General features: G+C 33.4%; 2 protein-coding genes across 3 annotated transcripts; one reads left to right on the forward strand and one right to left on the reverse strand.

The window, feature by feature from the left end:
- Nucleotides 1-1,477: 1,477 nt before the first annotated feature.
- On the forward strand, nucleotides 1,478-6,866 carry LOC110632960 (uncharacterized). Of its 2 annotated transcripts, none has more exons than XM_021781369.2 (6): nucleotides 1,478-1,741; nucleotides 2,901-3,090; nucleotides 3,190-3,248; nucleotides 3,337-5,199; nucleotides 5,659-5,812; nucleotides 5,908-6,866. In XM_021781369.2, exons 2-6 carry the CDS (start codon nucleotides 2,970-2,972, stop codon nucleotides 6,573-6,575), a joined length of 2,865 nt encoding a protein of 954 aa, XP_021637061.2. In that variant the 5' UTR covers nucleotides 1,478-1,741; nucleotides 2,901-2,969; the 3' UTR covers nucleotides 6,576-6,866. The 2 variants fall into 2 exon arrangements, with proteins under 2 accessions (XP_021637061.2, XP_021637062.2); XM_021781370.2 differs by having other exon boundaries at nucleotides 2,943-3,090.
- Nucleotides 6,867-7,311: 445 nt separating this feature from the next.
- LOC110632959 (transcription factor Y1) lies at nucleotides 7,312-10,680 on the reverse strand. The gene is made up of 3 exons (XM_021781366.2): nucleotides 10,389-10,680; nucleotides 10,131-10,260; nucleotides 7,312-8,576 (listed from the first exon to the last, which is right to left on the reverse strand). The coding sequence occupies exons 1-3, from the start codon at nucleotides 10,519-10,521 to the stop codon at nucleotides 7,727-7,729; spliced, it is 1,113 nt and encodes a 370-aa protein (XP_021637058.2). The 5' UTR covers nucleotides 10,522-10,680; the 3' UTR covers nucleotides 7,312-7,726.
- Nucleotides 10,681-11,120: the final 440 nt, after the last annotated feature.

The following is an 11,120-nucleotide window of genomic DNA, read 5'->3' on the forward strand; positions in this document are numbered from 1 at the left end:
TTTGTGTTGTCAAGTGATCCTTTCAACATATAGAAGCCTTTCATATATCAGGATGAGAGCCTCCTGAATTGTCAGTGCCATCAGTTATTTAAATTTTCATATGGGTTGTGTTTAGGTCTCCATTGCGTTTGGACTTGTCCATCATCTGTCCACTGAAAATGGGAAGAGACGTGAACTTTACAGCTAACCATATTATGGAATTGGAAATTGTCGGGTGTTGTGTATAAGAATAATGTGTGGGTTAGGTTCTCCTGGGAATTAACCGGATGAGAAATTATGAGAGCCAAACAAATTTCGCATATATATATATATATATATTTTGTTAGGTAGACATTATTATATTAACATTTACATTCAGGTAATTACAGATTGAGTGGAGTCTTAACACATACTTATAAATCTGCACACACACATTCACAATCGATATAAGAATACAAAGATTCAATTTTATATAATTGAATCAATAAAAGAAAGACACTTCTGCTTGATTTTGATAATTAGATTTCTCAGTCATAAGTCTTTTTACATGATTGAAATAAGTCATTTTGCTAATTATTATTAGAAGTTGACTTTAATTATTATAAAAATAAATTTAATAACTGTCAAATTAAATATTTATATTAATTATTTTAATTATATGTATTATTTAAATATAAATATTTAAAGTACATTTAATATAAATTTAAAATTATAATATTTAATTAAAAATATTAAATTTATTTTTATATAAAATTAAACTTATATTAAATTCAGCCTCTATATAAAATTCCATTGTAAGGAAACAACAAAACCGTATAAATCACGGATGTAATTAGGAGTGTTCAAGAAGCTTCATTGAAACTTCCAAATTATACTTCATCAGGCATGGCCGTGGGTCCAGCTTACTTTATATATGAGTATTGTGCTTAATTTCTGTTAATGATCATCATTAATAATAATTAAAATTTCAAATTGATCCACGGCTTCTTTCCTTTCCTTTCCATAAGAACTTCTCCGATTGAGAAAATATTAAAATCATAATTAATTATTTTATTTAACTGCATTAGTTTGTTTTTTTATTTTATAAAAATAAGTAATTTAATTCATAATATATATATATATATATATTTTTTTTTTTTTTCAAAAAATGATTTGGATTCTGGAGCCTCCCGTTTGTTGGTCGTATTCGACGTTATCGAAGAACCTTCTCGCCCCTGTTTTAAGTGCATAAAAAACTATACACTCCCTATTCAACAATCGACACGTGTTTTGTTGAACTAATCATCACCCTACTGCCCCACGTCTCCATTGATGAATCCCAGCGCTGTGTGCACGGTCATGTGGCTTTATCATGAACTACCCAGCTAAGGGGGCGAGTCCTCGTTTGGAAGTTTGAAATCCCTCCCTCTTCCAAAGAGACGTTATAACTTTTTTACCTTTTAATAATGCAAACATTTTTCAAAAAAAAAAAAAAAAGGTTTTATTTAAAAAAACAACCGTCCGCCTGACAGCCTCCATTTAATGCATTTGAACTACACACTCAGAGAGCTCACTCTTTGCTCTCTCCTCTTTCAGCTAAAAATCTTCATTTTTCTCTCATAAATCTCTGCAAAATTCTTAATTGCTTATCTTTTCTTCTCTCTCCACTTCAGCGCAAACCCTAACCCCCAAATATTGGTTTCATTTGTTGGAGAGCATCCGTGAAGGGAAGAGAGGAGGAAAGGATCCTCAGGCCTTGCCTGGTCTCCCTCATTGTTTACGTGTAAGAATTATTTTTCTTTTAATTTTTTGACTTTTCTTAATCATTGTGGATATGCGATTAGATTGAGCGTCTGATTTCTGTTATTTTTTTATTTTTAAGAAAATAATCGCTGAATTGAAGGTGTCATTTAGCGATCTTTATGTTGTTTTGTTTGTTGACTTCAAATGCTTTTCTGGGTTCTCGTTGTGGTGTTCCTAATTTCTTACTCTTTGGGCCATCTGTTTGCTTATTGAGAAAATGCTGCATCTGATCGAGAAAATTGAAAACTGTACTTTACCAACGCTAGTGCATTGCTGCCACTTGCTTCAACAACTTTGTTACATTCTGTGAGAGAAGCAATTTTACATTTTGGTTCTGTTTATATTATTCTGAAATTCTGGCTAAAACTCGGTTAATTTGTTTTATAAGCGCCGGCAATGCAACTAATTTAATCAAGTTCTTTTATTCCGCTGGTGATGTTGAAAGTTCAACAAATATGAGGGGAATTAAAATGAGGCAAATCAAAGATCAAACATTGATGACATATTAGGTGTTGAGATCATAAAGAAATTGCAAAAATAACTAGTTGAAGTATTGATATGAATTTAATGGATATAGATAAGGTGGATTATCACCATCAAAGTGGCGATCAGCAGTGGGAGTAGGAAACAGTGGGCGTCACAGCATGATGGTGACGAGAGCTAAGTCTTGGTGATTTTATTGCTACAGGTGGCTTTATGATGGTTTTAGAAGTCGGGGAATTACAAGTAGCAGTGATGATCTGTTGTAGGTTGAGGTGGCAGCGTTGATGCAGTCATCACTAATGGCAATGGTGATGATAATAGCAGTAACTTAGGGTAATGTCATATGTAGTGATTTTGTAATTGTAGCCTGATTGATATGACTAGGTTCAACTGCTGAAGTTTTAAAGAGGCTGTTCAATTGTTCTTAGGTAATGGAATTTGATTTTAATGCACATAACTATTCCACTTATTCAATGAAGCATGAAAAGTTTAAGGTCGTCCTAGCATATGATGTCAATGTAGGACTGCAAACATATGGCATTCAAAAAACTGCTAATTAATGAGTTTGTACAATGATTTGAAATCTATAAGACAATGCATAAAGAAAGTCATTTTAGTTGGAAAATGAACATATTTTTTGGTTATTCAATTTGCAGATGGACAGAGTTCCTCACTCATCTCATTTTATCCTCTCATAGACAAAGCAATATCTTTTTCTCTAGCAAATGGGGGTTGAGAAAGAGGGCTCAAAAAGCGGAGGAGGTTATGTAGGTGGTTTCTTCCAGCTGTTTGACTGGACAGCAAAATCTCGGAAGAAGTTGTTCTCAAGCAAATCAGATTTACCAGGTATAAGTTCTTCTATTTGCTTTTAATATATATATAAAAAAGAAATGTTATGATTAACCTTTTATGGTTGATAATGTGTTTGTTTTCTCATTCTTGTAGTGCCTTCAAAACAAGGAAAGAGGAGTGATGGGAACTTGCCAATGACTCGGCTTCATCTGGTACATGTTGCTAATCTTTTATTGTTTATCTGGTTATTGAATTTTTTGTTAGGTGATGTATCTAAGACAGTTTTGGTAACATTTGCAGATGGATGAGGATGAAACTGGAGCAGGGTCAAGTATTAGAGGGAGCAGTGATTATAGTTGTGCTTCATCAGTAACAGATGATGATGGATGTGGAGCTAAGGCCCCTGGAGTAGTAGCCAGGCTTATGGGATTAGATTCTATGCCAACATCCAGTTTTTCTGAGCCCAACTCTACCCCATTCTTGGATACTCAATCTCTTAGGGAGGCTTCTCAGCGGAGGAAACATTTTGAATATTATCATGACCCTCAAATCATGTACTCTGGAAATCTGCTCAATAAGGAAGGCCCTTCACGGAACTTTCTAGACTCAAAGCCTCAGAGGGTGTTGAGTAGACCTATTGACAAGTTCCAAACTGAAATTTTGCCTCCAAAATCAGCTAAATCAATTCCAATTACACACCATAAACTTTTATCTCCTATCAAGAGTCCTGGTTTCATTCCAAGTAAAACTGCTGCTCACATAATGGAAGCAGCTGCAAAAATTATTGAACCTAGTCCACGAACTACTGCTAAGGCGAAAATTTCTGTGGTTGGGTCTTCTTCAGTTCCCTTAAAAGTTCGGGATCTTAAAGAAAAACTGGAGGTTGCACAGAAAATGCCACTGGTTGGGTCCTCTGCAGCACCTCTGAAAGCTCGAGATTTAAAAGAGAAAGTAGAAGCTCCTAATAAAACATCCAGGCCTGCTGAACCTTCTAGAAGACCAGTTGAGTCAAATGCTGCCAAGTATCTTAAGGGGCAGTCTTTGAACAAAAGCTGGAATGGTTCGGTGGAGACAACATCTTTCAAGGCTTTGCCAGAGACAGAAGAAGGTTCTTCTGGTTTAAAGAACAAGGGAAAGTCCATCTCACTTGCAATCCAAGCGAAGGTAAATGTTCAGAAAAGAGAAACTTTGAATTCAAGTGGCAGTCGAGGCTTGCTAGGCCAGAAAGACCAGGGTGAGGTTACGTCTACCCAGACCTTAAAGAGTCAACTAAATATTCAAAAGAGCTTGCCCAAAAAATCTTCCATGCGTAGTACTTCTGGAGTGCTCAGACAGAACAATCAGAAACAAAATTGTCATATTGATAAAGACAAGCCATCAAAGGCAAATGATTCCAATTTGCAGGGCAGAAAGGCTTTGACTGGGAATTCTTCTTCTTCTTTGCGGCACAAAACTTCAGTTAAAAATATTGGCTCCAAAGCTGGAACCAGAAAGTTGGGCCTGGGTGTAACAGATAATGAAAAGGGACACTCAAATTATAGTACAAAGCAAATTTCCAGGAAGAAGCGATCAATTGATGGGAACTTGCATATTGAAAAAAATCAGGTTGTCAATAGTGTGTTAATTGACAAGAACAGGAAGGAAATTGAATCCAGTCAGGCCATTGAAAGGAACTTTAGTTGGGCTGAAGAAAACAAGAAGAAGGGTATGGATGTTGTTTCATTTACATTTACAGCTCCCTTGATGAGATCTATACCTGGTTATGAGACATCTGGTCAAGTTGTACAGAAAAGTAGCAGTGCTTGCATGGATAATCGAGGCAATAGATTGTTGCTTGACACAGATAGTGTTAAGCTATCTTCAGTGGGATGTAATGTGATAGGAGGAGATGCACTGAGCGCTCTTTTGGAACAGAAGTTAAGAGAATTAACCAATAATGTGGGGTCTTCTAAATGCAATTCTGTCAAAATGGGATCTGGTTTGAGTTCTCCATCATTTTTGCAAGATATGGTGCCTACTCTTAATGCAGGCAGCACTACTCCAAAGTCATACGGTAACAAGGATCAAAATACGCTGCTAATAGGTAAATCTGGTAGCAGCGGTGATTCTGATGTATTATTCTCAACAGATCCCACGGCACTCAGATTGAAACACATATTTCAGGTACACAACTGTGAATTTTTTAACTATTAGAAGAAAGAAAAAATGTTTTTTCTCTATTGACCTTTTTGCTTCTGGATACATTTATCTTTTGTATTTCTGTACCTTTTTTTCTAACTTGTTTTTTTCTAGTCATAGACATAGTTTTTGTGCTTGCAAATTTCGAATGTCAATGCTTTGAATATAGAAATGAGAAAACTCCCTGGAGACAAGTCCTCTAGGCAAATCTATTCAAGGTCTTGTGTTTTGAGTGATTCCATCCCAATAGCTGGCCTCTCTCTTTACTGTTCTTTCTTTCATTTTGTGATTGATGCAGCTATTTAATTTAATGAATTAACTTGGTTCTTTATTTTGGGTCGTCTACTCAATCCTTTTTTTCTCCTTTCCCTCTTCTTTTCCCCGTCCTTTCTTCTTTTCTTGCAGTATCGAAATTTAATGATTGATGTAACTGTAACATGTTAGGGTGTTGATGAGATGGAAGAGTGCAGCAGCAAATCTAATGATTCCAGAAAGCTGCTTGATTGTAGACGTCCTAGCCCAGTCTCTGTTCTTGAACCTTCCTTTTCAACTGAAAGTAGCAGCTCTTTTGACAGCACAGATTGTAGCAGTACTGAAGGCAGGAGCTGCTTAAGACCTTTTATTCTTGAAGTTTTTCTACTTATTATATACTGTCAAGTGAAGAATGTATAACTGTTTACAATTTACTTACAGGAAGCAAGCAATGTTCGTCTATTCAAGCTCAGGAAATTCTTGGTTTAAGTTCTTCAAAGAAGTTTCATTATGTTGATGCTGATACAGATTTATCAGATTCTGCTTCTTCAACATCTACTGGCACTGCAGCTGGAAAGCATGCAAATACATTACCCTTGATGGATCTAGTGAAATCAACCAAGTGGGAAATAGAATATGTGCGGAAGATGCTCTCTAATATGGAATATATGTTTCAGGACTTTGCACTGGGTCAGGCTCATGAGATCATAAGCCCTCATCTCTTCAAGCAGTTAGAAAGTCAAAAGGATGGACTGGTTAGTGATGATGTTGAGGCTAGGCTAGAGCGAAAGGTATTATTCGACTGTGTGAATGAATGTTTGGACATAAGATGTAGGCGGTATGTTGGTGGCGGATACAAAATATGGGCCAAAGGAGTGACAATGGTGAGAAGAAAAGAGTGGCTAGCTGAAGAAGTGTTGAAAGATATCTCAGCATGGAAAGGCATGGGGGATTGCATGGTCGATGAACTTGTAGACAAGGACATGAGCAGTCAATACGGAAGATGGATGGACTTTGAAGTTGATGCATTTTTACTTGGAACGGAGATCGAGGGTCAAATATATAGTAGTCTACTTGAAGAGGTGGTTGCTGACATCTTTGGATGTTGATGCCTAGAGCTGAAGAAGTGTGCATGGTGGTTTTTTGATCGAAGTTGGATCAAATTGTGGATGCGGGGTGGATAAAACATGGCTGGAAATCAAATGGGTCGAGGTTCAAACATATTGCAGTTTAATACTTTTAACATGACCTCCAGTTCATGTCAAGTCCCCTGTATTTGTAAGATTTTTTCATCTCATTGCTCAAATTATTGCTTCATTTATTGCTTTGTGAATCAGTGAAATGTTCATAGGATGTCGGTAATTTCACTATAATGAAAGGCTCGAGTGGCTACTTTTGAACGATTGTATTTTGGAAACTACTTTATGTGATATTAGATGCATGATTCATGGTAAGATTTATTTATTTTAAACATGAATGTTAATATTTTTAATTTATGGTGAATCTGATTTTAATATTAATTTTTAATTTACGTTTTATATGAATTTTATAATTTAAAATTTAAATTCGAATCGAACTCGATACATGTTTTATTATTATTATTTTTTTAAATTTAAACTCATTATTTAGGAATTTTTGGGTGTGGGAGTGGGGGCCGGCGTTTTCGTTCGTGAGGCTTTCTCTGTCTATGGTTTGAGCTGGTGTGTTACAGTTACCGCAACACCCGAATGGCCAAATAATATAGCTCTTTTCATGGAAAATGACTGCGATAATTCACTTTCTCAGAATGAGACAGTACAGAACATTGGACGGTTCCATAGAAAAGAAAGGGCCCATCAGAACCGATCAAAAGAAAAGAACCATAATGCAGAAAATAAATAAATAAAACTTTGTACCTTCGGTTCCGAACCAAAATAAACATTTCACCAATCATCATGGCATCTGTGCACATGGGGCTGCCACAGACCTTCAACAACATAATAAAAATTAAAATAATCAACGTACACCAAACATAAATACCACTATTCAAATCTAAATTTTAAGTCCATCATAGTGCCAAACATTCTTCAATTCAAAATTCCCAAATCATTAAATTGAAGAATGAATAGATAAATATACAACAAATTTCCTATAAATTCAGCTGGCAACTTCACTCCTGAGCGCAGTAGATAATTAACTAAACACCTCCATTCTTTGTAAGTCAAATTAAAAGGATTCTCCTTCAACCCCCATTCTCATTAATTAGTCATTAGCTTCATAATCATGACATAATCTTCTCCCCTTCATCCCATAATTCCCTTAATGCATTATCATCTACGCCTCCTTTACTGTCCCAATCAAAGCTTAAATTATACCATTCTTCATCAAATGGTGATGATTCACAATTATACAGTTCCCAAGCAGCAGTAGCAGTACTGCTGCTTTCTTTCTCCTGATCATTTGCAGCCACTCTGTCTGGACCCATCACTTCATTTCCTCTCCCTTCACTACCACCAAGTACCCCATTTTCTTCTCTCTCTTTGTTAAGCGTATCAATAATATCGTTCCCACTTGGATCCACAGCTTTGCCTTGCAGAACATATTTAAGCAGATTTATTTCACTGTCTAGCCATTCATATGGTCCCCAGACCTCAATTTCTCCATCCTTTTTAGGGCACACTCCGGCTGCATTAAATCTTTCATCGCCATCTTTACATGAGGAACCCTGCACACCATTATTACAGAGGTATTTTTTAGTGTTTTCTGGTTCGCTTGTAGAGCTCTCTGGGGCCAAACCCATTCTTTGGTTACTCTGTTCAATTTGTACTGTAGAGGCATTATTAGGAGAGGATGCTGGTTCAGGCACTACTTCAGTTAGGGTTTCGCTCTTGGGCTTTGCCACTGATATAGGTGTGTTGCCCTTGTGTTTTTTAATGGCTGATCGACCACTTCTACCACTTATCGACTTGCGTAGTCCAGCAATATTGGCAATATCTATGGAAGTGATGGTTGAGGAGGATATGGAATCTTTCTTGGAGAAGCTGTAAATTTTTCTTCTCAAATGAGAGTTCCAGTAATTCTTTATCTCATTGTCAGTTCTTCCTGGCAATTGTGCAGCGATCATAGACCATCTGTAACCAAAAAAAAAAAACTTTACATATATATATATATATATATATTTTACATAAATTATGTCTTTACGAAAAATGAATTTAACAAATTATGAAAATGCTGCTGTTTAAATGAAGAAGTTAATTGATAGTTGATTTAGGAGGGCCACTTCACTTTTATTTGCATTAATTGGTATGACGTGTTGCCAAGCTTTTCCCATGAAGCAACGAATATCACTTGACTGAAGCTTTCAGGTCTTCAAGCCATGCTAGTTGCACTGGGACCTATCTGCTTTAAATTGAAAGCAACGGAGGACCAAATAAATTAATATTGACAATTTATTTGGCCCTGTAATTCAATTTTTTCTTTTTAGGAAAATATTATTTTTAATGCAATTAGAAAAAAAACAGTAAAAAAAATTATTTATCTACACTGAAAATTAAAATATATTAATTTAATTTAAAATTAATTTTTAGATTAAATAATAATTTATATTTTATGTCAGCCTAGACTTAATTTAGTGGCCAAGACATAACTCACCCTGATTTCGAGCCCCTCTCCCCAACAATTTATTATATGAAATTTTATAAAATTTATAATTTTATTTCTATATTTTCAAATCTAAATAATTTAGTTCTTAATATTTTATACAACTCAATTCCTACCGTTAGATTTCTGTTAAGTTGTCGTTAATATTAGTATAAATAAAATACCCTCATCTTTATTTTTAAATTGAAAATAATTTAGTCTCTAAAGTTTTATTTTGTTAATAATATAATCCTTGTATTATTAAAATGTGGATCTGTTAATTTAAAAAATTTTAAATTTCAATTATTAAAATATAGATTAATTACTTTAAAGTCTTTAAAAATTTTGATTAATTACAAAATTATTCATATATTTTACAAATCGATCCTTTAATATTATAACTAATTATAAAAAAGCTTTTATAATTTTGTAAAATTCTATTTAAGTCATTATTATTTTAATAATATATAAATAATTATATATATATATATATTTATCAATTTATAATATTTTCATATATTGTATGAATTGTTATATATAAAAAGAGAAAAAAAATGAATATTGACAGATTGTTATTAAAATAAAGATTTAAGAACTAAATTGTTATTAACCATAATTCTAACGGAAGGATTAACTTGTGATTTATCAAAATGTCAATGATTAAATTACCTATTGATTTTAAAATTAACTAAATCTTAAAGATTAAACTGCTAATAAAATAAAATTATTTTGATTAAATTATTTTCATATTGAAAATAAAATTAAGGACATTTTGATTATTTTTTTAGGATTACTAGTAACTTAATTAAAATTCTAACTGAAGTAATTAAGTTGTAGGTTTTGTTAAATCTCATTATTTAAATTGCTTGATTTTGATTAAGTAATAGATTTTATCAAATTTTAGGAATTAAATTATAGGATATTCTAATTTTAAATAAATATTTTGTTAATATATTTAAAAGTGATATTTCAACTCGTTAGATAATTGCGTATACAGAGATGAATTAAAATGAAAGTAGCATGAAAAAGGCGTATAATTTGGTTACCTATTACCCAAAGCTCTGTGCAACTTAACAATGGTTTCTTCCTCTTGTGTGGTGATGTTTCCTCTCTTCAAGTCAGCTCTCAAGTAATTAATCCATCTCAGTCTGCAGCTCTTACCACACCTTAGCAACCCTTCAAAAATAAATAACATTAATTATTCTCTCATTATGATTAGATGATCATTTGCTACATTGAACATATATAAAGGAAACAAAATGCACCCATTTCAAATGCAGTTTAAAAATTTTATTTATTTTTACCTGCATTTTTGGGTAGTGATCTCCATGAGCCTTCTCCATTGGCTAGAATGTATTTAGTCAAGATTTCATCTTCTTCAGCTGTCCATCTCCCTTTCTTTAATCCCACTTTCTCACAACATGGTGCTCTTCCCATTTCTGCTAGCTATAGATGCTTTCTGTACAGTACCAGGGCTCAGCTAATCCCTTAAGGGAACATGACTTTTGATAGAGAGAGAGAGAGAGAGAGGAGTTGTTTTTCTTCTTTTTGTTTCTTTCCAGGAAAAAGAGAAGCTGATGGGAGCTGGGGTTGTGCAGTGTAAGTTTCTGCTTTTGCTTTGGCTATATAAAAGTTGGCGATTAAGACATTTCGCGAGCGGTGACAGAAATGCCACGTGTGTCATTTTAGGTCTCATAGTTTTGCCGTTGGCAATAAGTTTCTTCTGATTTTTTTTAATTATCATTAACTGATGTTTTCCCCAAGGATTAAAAATTAAATATAAACTTAAAACTAAATTTTAATCAAATATAAATTTAAAACTAAGTTTTAATCAAATATAATTTTTTTAATTAAAATTAAATAATTTTTTTTTAAAAAAAATTAAAAGAATTCTCAGTGAGAGTTTATAAAATTTAAATTATTTTTTTAAATAAAAATTTTATTTTAAATATTATTAAAAAAATAATTTAAAAAAATAATTTTATTTTTTTAATAAGTTTTAATCAATTATAATTTTTTTAATTAAAATTAAATAA

This window comes from Hevea brasiliensis, chromosome 15, assembly GCF_030052815.1.
Source record: "Hevea brasiliensis isolate MT/VB/25A 57/8 chromosome 15, ASM3005281v1, whole genome shotgun sequence".
Classification (NCBI taxonomy): domain Eukaryota; kingdom Viridiplantae; phylum Streptophyta; class Magnoliopsida; order Malpighiales; family Euphorbiaceae; genus Hevea; species Hevea brasiliensis.

Bases quoted from the DNA above. Each gene is read 5' to 3' on its own strand.
- LOC110632960 (XM_021781369.2), top strand. From the start codon at position 2,970: ATGGGGGTTGAGAAAGAGGGCTCAAAAAGCGGAGGAGGTTATGTAGGT. The intron at 3,091-3,189 runs GTATAAGTTCTT...TCATTCTTGTAG, and splicing joins AAGCAAATCAGATTTACCAG to TGCCTTCAAAACAAGGAAAG. The intron at 5,813-5,907 runs GCAGGAGCTGCT...ATTTACTTACAG, and splicing joins AGATTGTAGCAGTACTGAAG to GAAGCAAGCAATGTTCGTCT.
- LOC110632959 (XM_021781366.2), bottom strand. From the start codon at position 10,521: ATGGGAAGAGCACCATGTTGTGAGAAAGTGGGATTAAAGAAAGGGAGA. The intron at 10,261-10,388 runs GTAAAAATAAAT...TTATTTTTGAAG, and splicing joins ATCACTACCCAAAAATGCAG to GGTTGCTAAGGTGTGGTAAG. The intron at 8,577-10,130 runs GTAACCAAATTA...TTTTGGTTACAG, and splicing joins CACAGAGCTTTGGGTAATAG to ATGGTCTATGATCGCTGCAC.